Here is a 23,924-nt window from a genome sequence, read left to right as displayed (position 1 = left end):
GCTCCGTGTGCCAGTCAAAGTTCTAGAAACTTTGGTAAAATTATTCCGTGACAGGGCTCCATCTGATGTCACCCACATGTGAGGACTACCATCCTGCTTATCCTGGGAGAACAGCAAAAATGAAATTTCTTAGTTATAATGGGTGTTCTGAGGATAGACGTTCACTGCCACACAACTGGGTGACATATTGAAACTGCCAAAATAAGACAGCTTGTTCCAGAGCTTTCCAAGAACAACTTCTGCTCCTCTGTGCATCTTCTGTAGAACAAAGCTTCTCTCTTGTAAGTGCTGTTCTCTGTGGACAGCAGAATAAACAGTCCCACATGTAGGGTGATCTCAACTCCATTTATGTAGTCCTAGCACTGGCCTTTTGTACACATGCAGCGAGGTTTGCATTACTGTTTGGGACTCTTAGGGGGCAATCAGTCTGGACATCATCCTTAGGCCTGTCTTGGCATTGGGGTGATTAAGCTATGGGTGCAGAATCCTTATTCAGATTCAGAAATTCTCAACCCCGCTTATTTTGTCATGCTTTCTTTTCCAGGGGAGTTTTCAGGGAATGAGTACGCTTAGGAAGGCCAGAAGTTCCACACTCTAAAATGGAATGCCGAAATCATCTTTAGTAGAAAGGAAGGCACCATGCTTAATTATACCCCCGACTCTGAAATCTGCAGAAAAGGATCTCGACACAACAAAGCCTGTGGCTCCAAAATTCTCCTAACTGAACAAATAGCCACCAAAAAAAATCACTTTAAGAGTAAGTCCTTTAGGGTTGCCATCCTTAGTGGTTCAAACAGAGCTTCACACATATTTCTAAGCAACAAATTAAGATTCCAAGACGGACAGATCTTTCTCACCGAAAGATGCAAATTCTTTGCTCCTCGAAGAAAATGTATGACATCTAGATGCGCTGACATAGAATATCCCTGTACCTTATCCCGGAGACAGTCCAAAGCCGCTACCTTCACTTGCAGAGAATTAAAGGCCAGACCCTTGACCAAACTGTCCTGTAGTAAAGTCAAAATATGCAGACAGTAGCCTGTACAGGCTGCACTCCATTAGGCAAGACACCAGGACTCTAACACCCTCCAAACCCTCACATACGCCAAGGATGTGGAAGGCTGCCTGGCCTGCAATAAGGGGGTAATAACTGCTTTGGAATATCTCCTCTGCCTCAGTCAACTCCTTTTAAAAGCCAGACCGTGAGACAGAAGTGAGTTACCTGATCCGAAAATATTGGGACCTAGCGAAGATTCAACCGAAAACCAAACCTCAGTGGTCCGTCTATGGCTATGTTATCTAGATCTGTGAACCATGGATGACATGACTACTCTGGAGCCACCAGAATCACCTTGGCCAGATGCTTCTCTGTTAGCCGTATCACCTTGCCCACCAGTGGCCAAGGAGGAAAGAAAAAAAATGCCTTGAGGCATTGGGAGGCCCAGAGCAGATGCCCTCTGCCCCGTCTTCTCTCCAACAGCTGTAAAAACGAGATGCTTTGGCATTCTGTCTTGTTGCTATTAAGTCCATATGAGGATATCCTCATCTCCGGTTAATGAGATGCATCACCATCTCTGACAGCTCGATTCCCCAGGGTCTATCTACCTTTGACTGGAAAATCCACCTGAACATTGTCCAACCTAGCGATGGGAAATGCAGTTATCTGTTCCAGGTGCTGCTCCACCCAGAGAATCAACTTCTGCGCCCAAGTCACTTTACGACTTTTGGTTCCTCCCCGTCAGTTGATGTAGGCCACAGTCGATGCTTTGTCCAATAGGACCCTCGCCAGATGGTTGTGTAAATGTAGCAGAAAGCAAGTAAAGCGTAACACACCGCTCATCTCTTAACCCATCGATAGATCATGAAGCCTCTTTCTTTGACCACTGGCCCTGCATCAACGGACCCCAACACACTGCTCCCCAGCCCAAAAGGCTAGCATCGGTGCTGAGAACCACCTAATTTGGAACTTCCAATTTCACACCACGTTACAGATTGGCCCGAACAGGCCACCACAACAGACTGCTCTTGCCTTCCCCCTAATGGGGAAGGAGCCAATGAAACTCCTCCAACAACAGATTCCACCGGGAGAAAAAAAGCCTTCTGAAGAGGTCATGTGTGTGAACGCCCAAGGTACCAATTCCAATGTTGAACCATAGAGCCTAGGACTTGCAAATAGTCCCAAACTTTGGGCACTGAAAGCTCGAACAGGTGTCAAAGCTGATCCTCCAACTTCAGCATCTTCTCTTCTGTGAGAAAAATACTCTCTCCACTCCCCCCTTGTGTCTAACCGAGCCCCCAGGCCTTTAAAATAATGAGAGGTCTTGAACGAGTAGATGTGAATCGGTTATTTAGACTTTCGGATAATAGAAGGACTAGGGGGCATTCCATGAAGTTAGCAAGTAGCACATTTGAAACTAATCGGAAAACATTCTTTTTCACTCAACACACAATTAAGCTCTGGAATTTGTTGCCAGAGGATGTGGTTAGTGGAGTTAGTGTAGTTGGGTTTAAAAAAGGTTTGGATAAGTTCTTGGAGGAGAAATCCATTAACTGCTATTAATCAAACTGACTTAGGGAATGGCCTCTGCTATTATTGGCATCAGTAGCATAAAAACATAAGAACATGCCATACTGGGTCAGACCAATGGTCCATCAAGCCCAGCATCCTGTTTCCAACAATGGCCAATCGAGGCCATAAGAACCTGGCAAGTACACAAAAACTAAGTCTATTCCGTGTTGCCCCCTAGTCTTTCTATGGTCTGGTCTGCCAGAGCGGAAATGTCTCAACTCTCGAAACCGAGATCGAGAGGAGAAAGGCTTCCAAGCCAACTTCTTTTCTTCTGGTAGTCTGTTGCCTTTGGTCTCCCCAAAAGATTTCATTAGCTGGTCGAGGTCCTCCCCGAACAAACGTTTGCCTTTAAAGGGAAGGTTACACATAACTGCGACTTGGCAGAGAGATCCGCTGACCAATTGTGCAGCCACAATAGCAGTCTTGCCGGCACCACCAAAACCATGCTTCGCACCGTGGTCCGTACGAGGTCATATAAGGCATCGGCCACATACGCGACCCCCGTCTCAAAGCGGGGGCCTGGAATGGAGACAGCATCCCTGCGGAAGACTGTTCCTGAGGCTTCTGGATCCAACACAAACAGGCGCGTTGCATCAGGCTGGCAGAGACCGCAGCTTGGAGCCCCTGAGCGGATACCTCAAAAACCCGTTTAAGCTGTACTTCCAGTTTATGATCCTGAACGTCCTTCAGAGCAGCTGTCCCAGTGACGGGAATTGTGGTCTTCTTGGTGAAAGCTGATACAGTGGCATCCACCTTTGGGGTTTTGAGGGTATCCAAATGATCCTGCAGCACCGGATAAAGTTTCACCATTGCCCTCCCACTTTCAAACCAGAGTCGGGGAATCCCATTCCTGGCTGATCAACTTCTGGATCTTGTTCAGAATGGGGAAGGCGCTGGGAGGTCTCCACAGGCCAAACAACACCAGATTAACCCCCCTCATTATCCGACTCCTCCAAGGATAGCTTAATCCCCAATTCCTCCAGCACTTGGGGAAGAATAAGGGGTCACAGCTCCTCCCCTCTTGAACAGGCGGACCACCCGCGGGTCATCGCTCTCCACCTCAGGCCCCTCAAAGACCCCCTGATCATCCTTAGGGTCATCCAGGTCCTGAGGATGCCCACCATCCAGGTCTGCATCCAGATCGCCAGAGATGAGCCAACCCTCACCCTGAGGGTCATTGAATCCTTCGAATCCCTGGAATCTGAAGCCAGGTGCACTGGGTGGGACCCCCTGAGGCTGCTCACGCAATCTTGCGGATCTCGCCGGGGTCCCCCTCAGTCTCTTAGCAGGATCTGCCGGGCTGTCCTTAAAACGTCTCTTCCCTAGCCAGGAAAGTCTCGTGAAGCAAGAGGACAAATTCGGGCAAAAAGCCCTTTGGGTCCCCCGAGGGCCCTTCTGGGCTGTCGGGACCCAACCCAGACGGTCCCTCCACATGCTGCTTAACCGCAGGGGATTGGGGGGGGGGGGGGAAATCCCTGGAGCCCCGGGATTGAGCCCCCTTATCCAAGTCCCCATCCACAGGGGAAGGACTGCGTGCCTGAGGCCCCTCCCACTGCCACTGCTGACCGCGAGGGCCTCCGTGATTTTGATGGTCTGGCAGAAGCACCCTCTCTCCCCCCACCGCACACCCTGTGCAAAGGGAGAGGGATTGAGATATGCAGACCACACTCCGCAGGACCGGCAGGCCTCCACCTCTGCCACTCTGAACTCCCCCTTTCCCCCCCCTCCCCCAAAACAAAGGAAGCTTTTTTTTTTTTCAAACTAAATACCAAATAAAAGCAATAAGGGAACTCAACCAAAGGTTACTTCCCTATGCGACTGAACTGCTGCAGGATGCCAAGTGTTCTCTTGGAAGGGAGGGGAACTGGCACCACCAGTTGTCCATCCCTAGCAGCGAAAAGACCAAGCCACACAAGGGTCCCCAACCCCCTGCTTGTCCACCTCAGTACCAGGAATGATAGCCCAAGCAGGGCCAATCAACCTCCTGGGAGGAATTCTAAAATCTCTTTTCTCTTTTTTTTCCACCCCACCCCCCAAGTCTGCAGGATTTGCACCTCTACCAACAGCTGGAGAAATACTGAGGGACTGCAGATAGCACACAAGGTTATACAACAGTGTCAGTAAAACTTTCTGTCTCCATCTGCTGGAAGGGAGGCAAATCCCAGCAGTCTGAACTGATCTGGGTATGAAAAGTAATACTGGCAGGCTGATGTCAGCATAGGAGTATATGAAGGTGACAGCGAATCCGATGATCTCTGTCTTTATATGCAGGTTGGTGTGCATAACTCATTCATCTGAACTAGCCTGACTGGAAGAAGAGAGAAGGTGCTATTCCTTCCGGAACACAGGCCTCAGCTGTCACATAGGTCTCTGCCACCAAAACCTTTCCACTGATGCTGCTGAAGCCACAATTTAGCTACTTCTACGGGTCCTTACTCAGTCCCTGCAAAGAATCTTTGCCCCCATCACAGCTTGCCTAACACACACCTTCGGGGGTAGGGGGTGGGGTGAAGTATAGAGGCCAGAGAATGCCTCAATTCCCTAGAAAAAGGGAAGAACCATGAAGCCCGGCACTCCTTGTGCTGGCCAAATGCTGGGTCTCAATTCCACAAAGAAAGGTGCCATCAAGAAGCCCATTAGCCCATGCTAGCCAAATCCCCCGGCCCTGCCCCAAAAAACTTCCTTCTGGATCAGTGCTCTACTATGCCTTCTGCTGCCTTTGCCTCTCAAGCCACAATAATGCTGGAGACAGAATACTAACAATAGCCTTGATTGCACCATTCTAAGTATTGGTGGTGATGTCACTGAAAAAGATTATGCTCCGTCTCCATGTGCTAGCTGGGTGTAATAAACTCCATACGTTTCAACTTGTCTAGTAGAATAAGAAAACACCTATTCTTCTCAATTGAGGACTGCCTTGACTACTCTTGTAAAATGCAGTTATTGCTTCACCATTTTTCTGATCTTCAACTTATTACTGAAATATTTTCACTCCACATACTTCCTTATAGATATAAAAAAAATTATACTGACATTTTACACTGCCTATAATAGAAAAAGAGGCTAACTACAAAATACTGCCCCTTCCCTTCATCATGTACACACTGCCATAGTATCCCAAATCCATGCCAAATCAGGGCATGGATGAACATATGATTTGTGTGAACACTACTATAAAGTCCTTTCTTCTTCCTGGTATTGCATGGCTCCATACCTGGGCTCCTGAGGATGGCAGAGAGTGCAGAGGTACTGCTGTGGCCAAAGAGCCTCTCATGCATGAGCTGCCTCTGCCGAGCCTCCTGTTCTCTGCGCAGTGCTTGGGCCTCAGCTGCAATATCTGGTGGCATCACAGCCAGCACACTGTCCTCCATGTCCTCCAACACGCTGCGACGCAGGTCCGAAGGCAGAGTCTGGATGAAGGTGACTGGATCCATTGGTGTGTCTGAAGTAGCACTTTGTGCTAGCTCCCGCCGTTGCTGTTCTGCTCGCTGTTGAGCCAGTACCTATAACACCAGATAGGGAAGGGTGGTTAGTCTAACAAAGGGTGAAAAGCAATCAGTGAGTCAGTGAAAAGCTGGTACCTCCCCCACCCATCTCCCTTCTCTTGACTAGCACAGAATAGGGCACATGACCCCTGATTACATGCAGTGTCTAACATATCCTTCCTTCCTTCTTACATGACGACTCACCATATTTGTTTCACCCAGAAGAAGTGAAAGTAAAGAGCAAATACCTCCTCTTGGATGGCCGGTGGAAGTGCTGCCAGAAACTCAGGGCTGACCTCAGTCACACCTGCGTTTGCCACCATGGGAGGGGGAACAGTGGGAGCAGTGGTGGTGGGGGGAGCCCGAGCTGGTGGCCTGATACCAAGCTGGTTCTGCAGGACTTCACGTCTGATGTCCTCTGGTAAGGCAGCCAGGAAGGAAGGGTCCACGCCTTCTGGTAGATTAATGCCTTGGTGGAGAAGACAGGAGGGTAAGCAAAGAAGAAGAGCAAAAGAACATGAACGCATACCAGTGAGGTCACCACAAAGTATTGTCATCTGCCCCATGGCAGGAGAAAAGTGAGCACTTCACAGAACTATTCAGTGATTATTCCAGCTCATACACTCTGCCAGAGAAAGCAGATGCTTGCAATTGTGGACCAACAGCATTCTGCAACATCTTCCTCTATCCCCACAAATGCCCGGTACCCACCCTCACCTGCGAGCGGATCCTCCTCTTCACTGCTTGTGGAAGGGAGCGGTTCTTCCAGAATGCCCCTGACATCTGCTCTCAGGATGGTCACTGCAGTCTCTCTGTTGGAGGGGCTATCTGCAGAGGCTGGAGGAGAGCTATGATGGAAAGAAAAAGAGACCACAGCAGGAGTGGGATTAAATAAAGGCCAGTAGAATGCTTCTGTACAATATGAAACCTGATAAAGCTCCATAATCAGTGAGATGGGACCAGGTGGAGCAACTAGTTACTCAATGGCTGCTCTGAACCTCTTCCATGGCACTGCACTTGGGAAGAAAAAGGGACATAGTTCTTAAGCATCTAGTTTTCCCACATAGCAGTGGGTACAATGAAATTTGTGACATTACTTGGACACATTTCCATTTCTCATGCTTGCTCAGCAGTGTGCATCCTCAACCTGCATCAAATTGCTGAAATAAGATATATACTGAGCATGCCACATGCTTCCTGAGACAGGATGCAGCCCAAGCACAAATATGTGGCAAAAGCATCACCCTGGGGCCTACTGGTGCCATACTGTCTCACCAATGCAAATAAGAATCTGAGCACCAGACAGCCCCATGCCTCAGAGGAATTGTTCTACTTGTTATGCTTGAATCTTACCCCTCCACTCTGTGCTGCACAGTCTCTGCCAGCCCCATGTTGCCAGCTGGAGCTGCTATGCCTTGCTGTGAAGTATCTCCACTGGTGGTGTCTGCTCCAGCTTGCTCTACATGGCCAGCTCCAGGACATTCCCCGACTCCCTCTTCCAGGGTTCCTGATGCCAGACTGCTGGTGTCCATGGGGGAGCCCTCCAACTGGCTGCTGACAGCTGTCAGAGCATCAGAATCCTCTGCTCGTTCTGGGGAAAGGGATGCTGCCAGAAAGGTCAGAAGTGGAGGATTAGAGGATAGTGGCTTCAGAAAGCAACCAATCCAGAATTGTGTTTTATTTAAATGAATGACTAGAGAAAAACACTGATCTGAGATACTCTGAATTCAGAGTAGCATGTCCCACCAAAAGAGAAGGGTTGGGAGAAGTCTTACTTATGGTAGGGGCTGGTGATAACTCCATCTGTGTAGCCTCTGCTTCCCCACTTGGCCTTCCAGGGCCAGATTCCTCCTGTTCCACTGGCATTAGTAGCTGCCCTGCTACCTCTGCTCCTGAATGCACCTGCAGCTCCTGAGGTAGCTCTCCAAGAAGGGCTGGAGAAGGCTGAGAGGCATCCAGGGCAATGAGCGACTGGTTAGGGCTGGTCGGGGTTCCCTCAGCAGATGATGGAGCTGTCGGATAGTTCTCAGGCCTGGCAGTACAGTCATGGTCTGAGAGGATGAACACAATCAACAAAAACTATACTGTGAGAGGAGGAAGGACTGCCAAAGTCAACTACTCGATGACTCATCCATGCCTCAAGACGTTGCAAAAGAACAGCCTGTCCCCACTCACCCAATTGTAAACACTCCACTTCCCAGGCAAAGGCAGCCAGGATGCTAGTGGTAAATGCCATCTGCAGAGGAAGGCAGTAAGTTGTATAGTTATCTCCAGAATGGGGCAAAAAAATTTCCCTACCCCACAACAATACAACTTACTACCTCACCTCAGCAAGGGCAGCTTCCGAGATTCTAGCATTGATTCCGGTATTGGGCTGCAAGCCAGAAATCTCCAGTTCAAGCTCTGCTTATGCTAACATGTATGTAAACTTGGCTGAGTCACTTTTCCTCCCTGTGCCTCAGATATGCCTAGACTATAGTTAATCACACCTGTGTAATCTGAAGTATGCACCCTCTGCATTAAAATGGCATGCAAATGCTGAAATAAACATTTAGTCAGGCTATCATCATGGGTCCTAAACTTCTTCCTGAATTATCCAAACTGCTGTTGCCTACTGCTAACATAGCCATCTCTTGGTCCTTCCCCTTTTGTGCTGGTCAGTCGACTAAAGTGACACCGTGGGAAAGACAGTAGACTGTATAGTTATCTCCAAGATCGGGTATAACCCTAAAACCATACAATCTACTACCTCATCCCACAGAGTACAGAAAATCCTCTTCCATACATCCAGAAATGGTAAAAGCCTGGAAACTTTGAAATTTAGGATGAATGGGAAAGAAAAAAAGAATCATGATATAAAATACAAGAATTACCTGTAAGAGCCTGGTCTGAGGAGCTGGTTGTAGGTGCTGCAACCTATAGAAAGAACAAAAAAATACTTTTACCAGATAACTATAAATAGAGGGGTTTCTGGTACCAAAGGAGTTCCTCCAGAATGCAGGTCTAGTGGTTCAACTGTCCTGGTTAACACATGGCTCAGAGGGCAGGCACATAAGAGAAAGTTAAAAAGGGTGACAGCTGGCCTCACCTGTACACTCTGATCTTTATTTTCCTCCTTGGCTTTATCAACCACTTTGGCCTCCTCCTCTGCCAGTTGCTTCCTTCGCTTCTCTCTCCTCTCCTCCAGCTCCTCATCCCGCAGTGCCTCCAGGTGGTTAATGATGGGCACTTTCACCACTGGAAAGAAAATGACATTCTCAAAGCCACTCTTCAAATACAACACCCCCCCCCCCCCAAAAAAAAAAACAAAAAACCAAACAGATTTACATTGTATAAAGTTATTTTTCCACTGACTTTTTTTTTGTTGTTGTAACATTGAACATTCTAGGAAAAATAAAATAAAAACTGAAGACGAAGGTCCCTATTCATGGATCAAAAAAGGCCTTCTTGAAAAAATAAGCTTTCAACATTGCTTTCCACTGATTTTTATCCTGTGTATTATTACAAAGTCATTTGTCTACTGATTTTTTTTTTGTTAAACATTGACATTCCCAGGAAAAATAAAATAAAACCTGAAAATGAAGGTCCCCACCTATAAGCAAAGACATTTGTACTGATCTTGTCATGTTTTTTCTGTATGTTGATTCTTTATGGGGGTTTTTTCATATTGATTGGTAGCTGCTACAAACATTTCTTGATGTACGTGGGTTATAAATTTTTATAAACTGTAATTAAGAAAATGGAAGACTCCCAGGATTTGAGCAATGCCAAACAAGGAAAGACAGGGCACATATTGGGAATTTTGACTTACCTTGGTCAATTCCTGTTATGTGACTTCTCCACAGCCTGGATGGGAGAATAATGCCCTATCTCCAAAAAGTAGGACTAATGCTGGAAACTTGAAGATACGAGGAAGCAACACCATCTAGCATCACCTGACCTACACATCCAGTTCTTCTGCATTCCCTACTGAAATTCCACAGCTTCAACAAACCATCCCAAGCACAGGACCAAACAAAATATCACCCAAATTTCATATAAAATAACTGAAATAACTACAGGAAACTATTACTGTAGATGGGTTCATCAAGAATGGTGTAAAGAATATAAGAGAAGACCAAGTCACATTACTAATTACATTTTCTCTTCCCACCAGTCTGGACGATAGGCAAACCAAAGCTGCAACTTAACAGTTGTGAAACATGGATTGAATTGCGTTTACTCTAAAGGATGCATTGAGCAATGCTCATTTACCAGTCCTACAATGATTAGAAAAATTATGGTCAAATGCCAAGATGGGTCTTTCAAATTTGTTCCAAAAAAGCCTCCTCTTTTACCTGTGTACAATGTGCTCTGATGTGGAACCTTGGAAAGATTGATGGAGCCTTGCCTGCAATGTCAAATGCATATGTGCAAAAAGACTTCTAGGTTTTCCAGACAAGCATCTTGACTTATGGCCATGGACAATCCTCCCACCAGCAGTATATGAAAAAAGGTGATTCTCTGTACTATCCAAAACACAAATTTCTTTAACCCATCAGTTTCTGTGGGTTCCTTTCTACTTTCAGTTCAATTGGAACCAGGTCTGGGATCTGGCATCATGAGCCTTCATTTGCAACTATCTAGGGATTTCTCCCCTGTTTTTAAATTCCTTCCTCTTCCCTTAAGAACAAAAGAAATTGCCATGCTGGGTCAGACCAAGGGTCCATCAAGCCCAGCATCCTGTTTCCAACAGAGGCCAAACCAGGCCACAAGAACCTGGTAATTACCCAAACACTACGATGATCCCATGCTACTGATGTAATTAATAGTAGTGGCTATTCCCTAAGTAAACTTGATTAATAGCTGTTAATGGACTTCTCCTCCAAGAACTTATCCAAACCTTTTTTAAACCCAGCTACACTAACTGCACTAACCACATCCTCTGGCAACAAATTCCAGAGCTGTATTGTGCGTTGAGTGAAAAAGAATTTTCTCCGATTAGTTTTAAATGTACCACATGCTAACTTCATGGAGTGCCCCCTAGTCTTTCTATTATCCGAAAGAGTAAAAAACGGATTCACATCTACCCGTTCTAGACCTCTCATGATTTTAAAGACTTCTATCATATCCCCCCCCCCCCCCCCCCCCCTCAGCCGTCTCTTCTCCAAGCTGAAAAGTCCTAACCTCTTTAGTCTTTCCTCATAGGGGAGTTGTTCCATTCCCCTTATCATTTTGGTAGCCCTTCTCTGTACCTTCTCCATTGCAATTATATCTTTTTTGAGATGCAGCGACTAGAATTGTGCACAGTATTCAGGTGCGGTCTCACCATGGAGCGATACAGAGGCATTATGACATTTTCCGTTTTATTCACCATTCCCTTTCTAATAATTCCCAACATTGTGTTTGCTTTTTTGACTGCCACAGCACACTGAACAGACGATTTCAATGTGTTATCCACTATGACACCTAGATCTCTTTCTTGGGTTGTAGCACCTAATATGGAACCTAACATTGTGTAACTATGGCATGGGTTATTTTTCCCTATATGCAACACCTTGCACTTATTCACATTAAATTTCATCTGCCATTTTGATGCCCAATTTTCCGGTCTCACAAGGTCTTCCTGCAATTTATCACAATCTGCTTGTGATTTAACTACTCTGAACAATTTTGTATCTGCAACTTTGATTACCTCACTCGTCATATTCCTTTCCAGATCATTTATAAATATATTGAAAAGTAAGGGTCCCAATACAGATCCCTCAGGCACTCTACTGTCCACTCCCTTCCACTGAGAAAACTGACCATTTAATCCTACTCTGTTTCCTGTCTTTTAGCCAGTTTGTAATACACAAAAGGATATGTTTGTGCATATATTTTTATTCCCAATGCATCATTATACCATCTGCATACTTCATTGGGAGTCACATTTTAGCATCTGTTTTAAGAAATCATGCACTGAATTTCAGTGCAGGGTCTTAATATAGGGATTATTGCATTGGTACCTATGTTTGCAAATAGTGCAATGATCTTTACTCATTTCTATAGCTTCTTTTACCTTGTCACCAAAATGGTTCTCTCTTGTGAATAAGGCACTAATTAATCTACATCCTATTACTATCAACTGGGATGATGTATTAAAGGCATCAGATTGATTTAATTACATGGTTTGTAAACTCTTCTACATCATTGATATGCATTGTAAATCTATCTTGAATGTTTGACAATTGCAGACATCTCTTTTTTGTAAAATTTGTACGAGATTGAACTAAAATTGGTATGCTGAAATCCTTGCCTGTAGCATTGCAAATTAGAGATTTTATCTGCAGTGTCCAAAATTTTGCAGGAAGGTGCGCTAGAATGTGTTATAATTATCTTTCTTTAAGGCCACTTCCATGACTACTTAGCAATGAGGGAGTTGAATTCTGGACTTTATTCTTTAAATCTATTTTCTTATCTACTGGTGGCGTGTTGAGTGGTGCTTACCAGACTTTCAATTGAAAGTCTATATTTAGACATTTGATATACCAATGTTCAATGTGTAGGTGACAATGGTTTACAAAGTGGCATTCATAGTTATAAACTCAGCAAACAAAGGTTGGTTACAGGGGTGGTATTCATAGACAGGCATAAATATCTATCAAGTGAAATTTTCTAGTACATATTTATAATTGATCTAGTATATAAGGCAGGTAGTACAGAAAATTAAAACAAAATAATTTTCACATCTTATTCCATGGATTGTTTTGAGATCTTACATTCTCTCATTTGCTTTACATAGAAACATAAAAACATAGAAATGACGGCAGAAGACGACCAAATGGCCCATCCAGTCTGCCCAGCAAGCTTCACACATTTTTTCTCTCATACTTATCTGTTTCTCTTAGCTCTTGGTTCTATTTCCCTTCCACCCCCACCTTTAATGTAGAGAGCAGTGATGGAGCTGCATCCAAGTGAAATATCTAGCTTGATTAGTTAGGGGTAGTAGCCGCCGCAATAAGCAAGCTACACCCATGCTTATTTGTTTTACCCAGACTATGTTATACAGCCCTTATCGGTTGTTTTTCTTCTCCCCTGCCAATAAGCAAGCTTCTCCCCTGCCAATAAGCAAGCTACACCCATGCTTATTTGTTTTACCCAGACTATGTTATTCAGCCCTTATTGGTTGTTTTTCTTCTCCCCTGCCGTTGAAGCAGGGAGCTATGCTGGATATGCGTGAAGTATCAGTCTTCTCCCATGCTGTTGAAGCAGAGAGCCATGCTGGATATGCATCGAAAGTGAAGTATCAGGCACATTTGGTTTGGGGTAGTAACCGCCATAACAAGCCAGCTACTCCCCGCTTTGTGAGTGCGAATCCTTTTTTCTTCTCCCCTGCCGTTGAAGCTATGCTGGATATGCGTGAAGCATCAGCTTTTCTTTTCCCCTGCTGTTGAAGCAGAGAGCTATGCTGGAAATGCGTGATGTATCAGTCTTTCTCCCATGCCGTTGAAGCAGATAGCCATGCTGGATATGCATCGAAAGTGAAGTATCAGGCACATTTGGTTTGGGGTAGTAACCGCTGTAACAAGCCAGCTACTCCCCTCTTTGTGAGTGCAAATCCTTTTTTCCACATTTCCTCTTGCTGTTGAAGCTTAGAGCGATGTTGGAGTCACAGTAAGCATGTGTATGTTTATTTAATAAGGGTGTTGTCTCCAGGCAGTAGCCATCATTCTGGCGAGTCACCCACTCTTCATTGGCGGCCTCTTGACTTTATGGATCCACAGTGTTTATCCCACGCCCCTTTGAAGTCCTTCACAGTTCTGGTCTTCACCACATCCTCCGGAAGGGCATTCCAGGCATCCACCACCCTCTCCGTGAAGAAATACTTCCTGACATTGGTTCTGAATCTTCCTCCCTGGAGCTTCAAATCGTGACCCCTGGTTCTGCTGATTTTTTTCCTATGGAAAAGGTTTGTCGTTGTCTTTGGATCATTAACACCTTTCAAGTATCTGAAAGTCTGTATCATATCACCTCTGCTCCTCCTTTCCTCCAGGGTGTACATATTTAGATTCTTCAATCTCTCCTCGTACGTCATCCGATGAAGATCCTCCACCTTCCTGGTCGCCCTTCTCTGTACCGCTTCCATCTTGTCTTTGTCTTTTTGAAGATACGGTCTCCAGAACTGAACACAGTACTCCAGGTGAGGCCTTACCAAGGACCTGTACAAGGGAATAATCACTTCCCTTTTCTTACTCGATATTCCTCTCTCTATGCAGCCCAGCATTCTTCTGGCTTTTGCTATCGCCTTGTCGCATTGTTTCGCAGACTTCATATCATTAGACACTATCACCCCAAGGTCCCTCTCCTGCTCCGTGCACATCAGCCTTCCCCCCCCCCCATCGAATACAGTTCATTCGGATTTCCACTCCCCATATGCATGACTTTGCACTTTTTGGCATTGAATCTCAGCTGCCATATCTTCGACCACTCTTCCAGTTTCCTTAGATCCCGTCTCATTCTCTCCACTCCTTCCGGCGGGTCCACTCTGTTGCAGATCTTAGTGTCATCCGCAAAAAGACAAACCTTACCTTCTATCCCGTCCGCAATGTCGCTCACAAAGATATTGAACAGGACCGGTCCCAACACCGATCCTTGCGGTACACCACTTAAAACCGCTCTCTCTTCAGAGAAGGTTCCATTTACCATCACACATTGTCTTCTGTCCGTCAACCAATTTGCAATCCAGGTCACCACCTCGGCACTCACTCCTAAGCTTCTCGTTTTATTCACCAGTCTCCTGTGCGGAACCGTATCAAAAGCTTTGCTGAAATCCAAGTATATGATATCGAGTGCTCTTCCTTGATCCAATTCCTTGGTTACCCAGTCAAAAAAGTCAATCAGATTTGTCTGACAGGATCTTCTCCTGGTGAATCCATGTTGCCTCTGGTCCATCAATTCTCCGGACTGTAGATAGTTCACTATTCTCTCTTTCAGCAGTGACTCCATTACTTTTCCCACCACCGAAGTGAGGCTAACCGGTCTGTAGTTGCCAGCCTCCTCCCTGTTCCCACTCTTGTGAAGCGGGACCACCACCGCTCTTCTCCAATCACTCGGCACCACTCCTGTTTCTAGGGATCTATTGAACAGGTCACACAGCTTTATTCTTCATGATTCAATTGTCTTTTGTCCTGGTCTTTGTGGCTCTGTATATTCTGATGATTTTAAGTTAATTTATATGCGTTTTTGAATAGCCATGTTTTTAACTCACATTTAAATCTCTATCTGGTAAAATACGTAACATCTCAAGCAGAGAATTCCAGAGCATTTGAACTGCCTTGTGTAATAGGAATGACCATTGTATACATTTTAGCAATCCTGGAAATTCCTTCTTGGAGGATTTTTCTTCCTCCAAGTGAAATGGCATGCAATATGCCATCTTTTGAATAAAAGCTGGGTAAAACGTCTTCTGGTGGAGTACTTCTTGTTGGCTCCTATAATGGTAATTCTACAGAACCTTCAAAGGACTGGAAGGAAAGCAAAATTGCTTACCTGTAATAGGTGTTATCCCAGGACAGCAGGATATAGTCCTCACATATGGGTGACATCACTGGACGGAGCCCTATCGCGAAAAACTCTGTCAAAGTTTCTAGAAACGTTTGACTGGCACACTGAGCCAAATGAGCATGCCCAGCATGCCATGATCCTTCGAGCCACAGGGGTCTCCCTTCAGTCTTGTTTGTAGCAATAAACTTTAGCAAAAATAAAATACTAAAACGTTTTGGACCCAACTCCGCGGGGTGGCGGGTGGGTTTCGTGAGGACTATATCCTGCTTTCCTTCCAGTCCCTTGAAGGCTCTGCAGAATGTCTGTGGCTAAAATCCTGTGCCCATGCAGACTTCATATATTTCAAATTCATGCTGACCACTTTCAAGTATGCTATTGCATATGCTAAACAAGACTGCTATGCCCATCTAACAAACTCTCTTACATCCAACCCTCGCCATCTCTTTGCCACTCAATTCCCTCCTCAAACTTCCCTCACCTCCCTCTTCCCCTTCTCTCTCTGCCAGACTATGGAAGACTACTTTCACAACAAGATTCACAAAACTAGTCTTGAGTTCTCAGCTATTTCACTTTTACCTGCTTCTCCCCCACTTTTCTTCTACCTTTCCCCTAGCCTCCGCCACTCTCTCCTCCTTTCCTCAAGTCACAGTGGAGGAAACTGCTCGTCTTCTCTTCCTCCAATCTCACTACTTGTTCCTCTGACTCTGTCCCCACCTGATTCCTCAGCTCTTTCTCCACTGCAGTCATCCCTTTTGTTACATCCTCGATCTATCACTCTCCACTGCTACTGTTCCTGCTGCCTTCAAATGTGCTGTAATCATACCACTTCTTAAAAAACCCTACTGGATACTATCTGTCCTGCCAACTATCATCCCATATCCCTTCTCCCTTTTGCCTCCAAATTACCTGAATATGCTGTTCATCGCCGTTGTCTTTACTTTCTTACATCTCAAGCCATTTTTGATCCATACCAATCTGGTTTTGCCCTCTACATTGAACTGAAACAGACTTACCAAAGTTTCCAATGACCCGTTTATGGCCAAAGATCTTTATTCTGTCCTTATCCCTCCTTGATCTGTCTACTGCTTTTGACAATGTTCATTACCACCTATTCCTTGATACTCTGTCCTCGCTTGGATTTTGGGGCTCTGTCCTGTCTTGGTTCTCTTCTTAACTCTCCCATCGCACTTTTAGTATTTCCTCTGGTGGATCCTCCTTTACTGCTATTGCACTATCAAATGGTATGCCTCAGGGCTCCATCCTGGGCCCTCTTCTCTTCTTGTTGCGACCGTCTGTCTGCGACGGCTTCGCCCCACCTATCTTACTCTTCTTGTGGCTCCTCCCGCTCACCTCGGACTACTGGCTGCCGTGGCGTCTGTTTGCCGACCTCTCCGGCGTCCCCGGACCGGCTTTGGTGCTGCTTCCTGCCATGCTCCTCCAAGGTACCTTAGGGTACCCTCATCTTTATTTCCTCATTGGCACGAACCTCAGGGGTGTCCCCCTGAGATGACATCACGCTGCCTGAATATTTAAGCCTACAACTTTTGCTAGCTAATCGAGTTAGCAACCCCAGAATACTACGGATGGGATTCGCTCTCCGTACCGAAGCAACTCTGCCACTCCAGCGTTATCTGGAACTCTTATTGCTAATGGGGTACCCACTCCTCGGGGGCTTCTTCTGCTTCTTTCAGGTGCTATAGTAAACTGGTACTCGCTCCTCGAGGGCCCATGTTCCCTGAGTCGCTGCCTGCATCTACAACCCTTTCTACTTGGAAGACTTCACCAAGTTTCCATCTGTGAGTACAACTACCATCTATTCCACGGTACTGCTTCCCTGGAAACAGGCACTGCTCCTCGAGGGCCTGCCCTCTGTTCCAGTGCCAGACCTCTCGTCTAGTGGAATCGCTGTGTGAGTACAATACCACGGAGTCTCTCTACTCTAAGGGATCAGGTACTCGCTCCTCGAGGGCCTGCTCTCCCTGTCTCAGAGCCTCTCCTATTCTACCTGGGACTCTGTATGTTTCTCACGGTGTACTCATAACTCTCAGTCTCTTTCCACTACAGCACAGCCAAGCAGAGGATTTGCTGTTCCAGCGTCCTGTGGGATACTCGCCCAGCCGTGCTCAACATCTACTACTCACTACTGCCACCTCTGGTGGTTTCCAAAACTGTTTAAATAAAGATTCAAATCTGTGTTTCTGTGTCCAGAGTCTAACCTGACACTGTGGTCCCTCACGGGACTGCCCCCTGTGGGCGTGGTCAGCTGCCACAGTGTCCAAGGATCCACCGAAATCTCAATAACCATAACACTTCTCACTATATACTAACTCCCTTGGGGCTCTGATTTACTGTCATGGCTTTCAATACCATTTTTATGCTGACGACTCCTGGATCTACCTTTTTACACCAGAAGCCCAATTCCAGATATCGGCCTGCCTTTCTGACATCACTGCCTGGATGTCCTGCTGCCACCTTAAACTCAACATGGCCAAGGCAGAGCTTCTTAACATTCCCCCCAAAGCCCACCTCCCTTCTTCCTTCTGTCTCTGTGGATAACACGGTCGACGTCCTGGTCCCATCGGCCTGTAACCCTGGAGTCCTCTTCGACTCCCTTCTATCCTCTATGCATATCCAAAACACTGCTAAAATGTGTCATTTCTTTCTTTATAACATTTTCAAAATCCATCCTTTCCTTTCTGAACATACTACCAGAACTCTTATCCACTTTCTCATCTTCTCCCGCTTAGATTACTGCAACCTGCTCCTCATCTCTCTCCACGGCAATCTGTCCTAAATTCAGCTGCATGATTCATCTTTCAAAGTTGCTATGCTCTCATAACCCCTCTTCTGAAATCACTGCATTGGCTCCCTATCCACTCCCGTATGCAGTTCAAGCTCCTCTTTCTCACCTACAAATGCCTTCACTCTGCAGAACTTCACTACCTCTCCTCATCTCTCTCTACACCCCTCCACATGCACTCCACTCGGATACATCACTATCTGTGCCCTTCTTGTCTACTACCAATTCCAGACTTCATGCTTTCCACCTGACTGTGCCGTGTGCTTGGAACAGTCTTCCCAAACTGTGAGTCATGCTCCCCCCTCTTGCCATGTTCAAATCCCATCTAAAGACCCACCTTTTTGAAGCATCTTAGATCTTATACTTGATTGCCTGCTTTCAGTCTTGTTAACTTTCTTTTTAACCATTGTCTTGCTTTATGAAATACTCCAAGTCTCTTGTCCTGTATGTTTGTCTTATTAGATTATAAGCTCTATTGAGCAGGGACTGTCTTTTTGTATGTTTGTCCAGCGCTGCGTATGTTGTGTAGTACTATAGAAATGTTTAGTAATAGTAGAAATATCATCTTCAAGGACAAATCCTTGAGAGTTGCTTGTATGATAAGCTCAACAGAGCTCCAGCTAGAGCCTTCAATACCAAATTGAGATCCCAAAGAAGGGACCACTGGACAAAATAGAGGTCTGAAATGTTTTACACCTTTCAAATAGTGAACCATGTCAAGATGTGCTGCTACTAAAGAATCTTGAATTCTTCCCCTACAATGAACGGCCATCCCCTGAACCTTCAGGGAACTAAGAGATAGCCCTCTTTCAAGATCATTTTCAATCCCCATCAGTGCATCTGAAGTTGTTCCCATCTCAGTACAGTTCATGCCACATATAACCCCACCCCATCTCTAAACTGAAGCTTACAAAACTAATGCAGGTGCCTCAAAGGTCTGTGAGGATTCCATTTTTTTTGTAGTACGCACTTCCGTGACCAAGGAATCTACCTTAGGGTCTTCAGCTAGGAGATAAAAGTCATCTCATTGCTTTTCCCACCTTCAGACTAGTGTCAGGGACTTACACAAAGATAGAATTACTTTGGAATGGAAGAGAAAGTACTTTGGAGGTTTCCTGCAGTCTTCCTAAATGGGATCCCTCTTTAAGGAGGGATTTAGTCTTGCATGTTAATTTAATTTCTTTAAATCCATTTAGACCAGTTCAGCCACATGAGGATTTATTACCATCCTATCAGCAAATGGAGACAGAGAACACAACTCTTCCAATAACTCACTATTATTAGTAATGGAGGAATACAGAAACCTGCCAGGATCCTTATGACAAAGCAATAACTAATTGTCTATAGGAAAGAGACGAAGTAAACTCTCTCTCTAAACTCCAAAATGAATACAAGATCATAAATCAAGCTCAAAGAAACCTCGGGTACCCTTCAATAAGGAGAAAAATAATTATAATTCTACAATCCTGAAGCTCCTCAGCCAACAGTGATTACAGTAAATGACTTTCTGGGTGGGTCCTGGAATGGTAGGATTCAAGGAAAGGAAAATAGATACGCCTAAATTTCTCCTTCCTCATCTTCCTGCTAGACTAGTCCAGTCATGTAGTAAGTACCCAAGCTCCTTTTTAACATAGGTGGAAAGAAGGTAGGGCTGCCTTAAGAAAGCTTGCACCAAAAGCTGCATCTACATCATCCTGAACATCCAGTTTATGATGTTAGGTAAAAATACTAAAACAACCAAGTGGCAGCCTTGTGGATATCTTCTGAAGCGACTGATAAAGTTTCTGCCCATGAAGAAGCCGGAGCCCTTGTTGAGTGAGCCCAAAACATATCCAGAGCCTGCAAACCCTTCAGCAAATATGCTGAAACTGTTTCCTTGATCCAGCAGGATGCTTTAGAAGCCACTTATCACACTGAACAACAAATGGTCTATCAGATTTCCTAAAAAGGATTAGTTTCCCTAAAGTATCTAAGGAGAACCCAACACATATCTAAGAAATGCAGAGACCTATTCTTCTGCATGCAATCCTCCTTCAAGAAAACTGGGAACAATATCACCTGACAAGTGAAACAGAGAGATAGCCTTGGGCAGAAAGGATGGCACTGGGCAAAAGGAGACGACAGAGAAAACTAGGTAAGCATCTCTACAAAATGAGACCTGAAATTCAGACATATGCCTGGCTGATCAAATGGCTACCAAAATTACTATCTTGAGAGATCCTTTAAAGATGCACACTTGAGGCTAAAAAGGAGTTTCTATTCTATCTTAAAAATAGATAGTGTTTTTGGCAGAAGATTTAATTTCTAATCCTGTAACAAGATAGTGTTTTTTGCAGGAGGTTTTTGCGGAAATAAGAGAATTTTTAATTGGGTTTAAGAATTATGGAAGATAATGTACATATGAACAACATTTAATTGAACGGACCTTAATAGTAGCTAGGAAATGTAATGGCAACATGATTTCTAAAGCAACATTCACATATCGTCAAACCAAAGTATGATAAAAGCATAACATCAAATCAATAAACCAAAAATCAGCAATTACAAAGTTATAGCCTATTATAATATAAACCATACGGAATAAATCTAAATATAAAAGCTAAGGAAAAGTCAAGGTCAGACAAAAGCATGATAAAAAAAAGCCAGGCTTTCACCAGCATCAAATTTCATAAAATATTTCCCCGTTCTTAAATCCAGTGGGGGCAAATTCTGAAGTAAAGGAGTCTGATAATGGAAGGCAGTTTGTCTGGTACCTTCCAAAATAATCTCTTGTGGAGAAGGAATGCGTATAAGTTCCATCTAAGATGTCGTCTGTGTTTGCGATGATTTATAAGCAAAAACAAGATTTGCATATACTCAGATCTCCCTTTAGTAAACAAAACTTGAAAGTAAGGCAAATCAACTTAAAAACAATCCTATACTGAATAGGTAACCAGTGACATTCTTGAAGAAGGGGCAAAACAGGGTTGCACTTTGAAGCTCCAAAAATGATTCTTGTGCTTTGTTCTGAAGAAGCTGATTCTAATTCAGGTTGGTTTCAGTAATACCCAAATATAGTGAATTACAATAATCAATACAGGATAAAATTAAAGCATAACACAATTCAATCAGATTTAGAGAGAAATGGAGCAGGACTTTGACATATACAAAGATAAAAAAGATCTGGTCTATAATACAATTTGCTTGGACACAAAGTCAGCTATCTAGATTCATTCCTATTTTTTTAATTGCCTCAGTCAGTAGCATAGTGATTACTTTCATTTGAGGGATCAGCTTGATATTAGATTTACATCTTCCAAACCAAATGGTTTTGATTTTTGGGGGTTAACCTTAATCTATGATCTGACAGCCATGTGGCTATCTTATCCAGAGACAGATTAAATCTTGCCTCTCAGTGAAGAGGTAGAGTTGAATGTAGCCAACACCTGAATATCAAGTGCATATAGATAACACAGCTAAAGCCCTAAATTCATGGATATTTGGTAGGAGCTAAAAAAAAAAAAAAGACTGAGTAATAGTGGCAAGAGAATTGACCCTTGCGGTATTCCACAGATCATACCTTTGGGCAAAAATATTGTTTGCCCACCCAACTTTGAAAGACCTATTTTCCAGGAATAATTCAAACCATTTTAATACTAACCCAGCAAAACTCAACTCTTTCAAACTATACTGACTGCTAGGCAGCCACCCCTGCCAGCAGGGGCCCTCAATGGGCCGCACTCAATCCTGCTCTAGCCTCCGCTTTGGAAGCTGCACAATGCAGCAAGGCCAGCCCTATAAAACCATGCCCTTCACTCTTAGCTCTGGGCCTCATCACTGATCACAATGGCTCCTTGCTTTGGCCATCCTTGTGCTACCTTGCCTTGTTTTCGCTCTGTTTGGGTCACCCGGTGGCCCTTCTTGCCTGTGTGTACAGTGCCTTGCTCTAGACCTGTTTAGGCCTCCCGATGGCCTATCTTGTATCGGTGCCCCCTTGTCTTTCCCTTGTCTCATCTAGGTCTCCCAGTGGCCTACCCTGTGTCTCTGTGGTCCTTGAATTGCCATTGTCCTGTCTAGGCCTCCTGATGGCCTATCTGTTGCCTATCTTGCCCTTGTCTAGGCCTCCAGTGGCCTATCTTGCTTGTCTGTTGCCCGTCTTGCTCTTGTCCTGTTTAGGCATCCCGGTTGTCTATCCCATCCGTGCGTGCCCTGCTTTGCACCCTATCCCAGTTTTATTCTTGATTTACCTTGTTCCTGCCTTGAATCTTACTTTGTTCCTTGTTTTACCTAGACCCCCCCAATGACTGTTCTGTCAGCTTGTTCCTAACATTGCATATCCTAATCTTGCTTGTCCTGCAACTCCTTACCTCAGACAGACTTCTCAGCCCTGACCACAGCCGGCCTTCACCTCTAAGTCTCTTGCTAGTGAAGTCCTGCCGGCCACCAGAACCTGTGGGCTCAAACCAAGCGAAAGGTGGTCAGTTAGGTGAAGACCCTGCCCTGCTCTTCTCCTGCAGGGGTTTACCCTAAAATAGTCTGCCTAGCCCTAACACAAGCATGCTAAAAGTAAACCAGGGACAACAACTGTATAAAAGATTGAGTTCACATCTATTGATACCAATAGGACATCTTTCCCGGTGTCAATATTCAATCTAATTTCATTGACTAAAATCAATAAAGCCGTTTCAGTGCTAAACTCTCTACAAAAACTTGACTGTCTTGGATGAAGTGCATTCACCATCTCAGCAAAATAATTTGTAAAAACTACCTTTTCAATAACTTTCATTGAGAATGGTATATTTGAAAGCAGGTGGCAATTTTTAAGATCAATGGGATCCAAAATATATTTTCTTAAGTAACAGGTGAACGTTCAATAATTTCAAACAGGTGGAATGCTACAGCTAGTCAAGTGGGAATTCACAATGGTCATTAAAAATTTAGCTAAACCTAACTCCATGTGTTTGACTAAGGTAGTAGACATCAGATCAGGAGTTTAGGTAGAGGTATTCATTGAAAGGAGAATTTTTTCTATTTCCAAGATAGCATTTAACCCTGTAGTTTTCTAAGAACTCTGATCTAATTAAATCTCCTTTGCTCAGATAAACTAGCTCCTCTTTTGTAAGCAATGAAGGGTTGATCCACAACCAACAGACCTTAGATCTCCAGTTTGGATATCTTATCTGTCAAAAAGATGGTTATATATCCATTACCTTCTGCTTAAAATAGGTAGCAAAGGAAAATTAGTTTCTTACCTGATAATTTTCATTCCTGTACCACCATGGATCAGTCCAGACTCCTGGTTTTGCCCCCCCCTCTAGCAGATGGAGACAGAAGTTTTCAAAACAAAACTCCGCCTTATATAAGATGGTGCCACCTACAGTCCGGCAGTATTACTCAATGTCAAAGCAGAGTGGCTCTAAAAAAACCCACCATAACTATGTACAATAACCCTTCAACTAGAAAAAGAAATAACCGGTTCACTTGACCCTCCTAGGAACTGAACCTGTAGAACCACTTGAGGATGGTCAATCCAATTTCTGCAGATCTGAAAACAAAATCAATCAAT

At 44.6% G+C, this 23,924-nt stretch overlaps 1 protein-coding gene across 9 annotated transcripts in view; it reads right to left on the bottom strand.

The window, feature by feature from the left end:
- HUWE1 (HECT, UBA and WWE domain containing E3 ubiquitin protein ligase 1) overlaps positions 1-23,924 on the bottom strand; it is a 907,188-nt gene that overhangs the window by 213,258 nt on the left and 670,006 nt on the right. For 7 of the 9 annotated variants that reach the window (XM_029607938.1, XM_029607967.1, XM_029607972.1 and 4 more), the window contains 7 exons: positions 9,143-9,291; positions 8,928-8,970; positions 7,830-8,105; positions 7,408-7,660; positions 6,766-6,902; positions 6,303-6,523; positions 5,784-6,072 (listed from right to left, as the gene is read on the bottom strand). In XM_029607938.1, coding sequence (XP_029463798.1) covers positions 5,784-6,072; positions 6,303-6,523; positions 6,766-6,902; positions 7,408-7,660; positions 7,830-8,105; positions 8,928-8,970; positions 9,143-9,291 — 1,368 coding nt within the window. The remainder of the gene's footprint in view (positions 1-5,783; positions 6,073-6,302; positions 6,524-6,765; positions 6,903-7,407; positions 7,661-7,829; positions 8,106-8,927; positions 8,971-9,142; positions 9,292-23,924) is intronic. The other 2 variants (XM_029607960.1, XM_029607989.1) reach the window with 1 other exon arrangement.

This window comes from Rhinatrema bivittatum, chromosome 1 (assembly GCF_901001135.1).
Source record: "Rhinatrema bivittatum chromosome 1, aRhiBiv1.1, whole genome shotgun sequence".
NCBI lineage: Eukaryota > Metazoa > Chordata > Amphibia > Gymnophiona > Rhinatrematidae > Rhinatrema > Rhinatrema bivittatum.
Note: the sequence above shows the minus strand (reverse complement) of the source record. Positions and strands in the feature narration are given on the sequence as shown.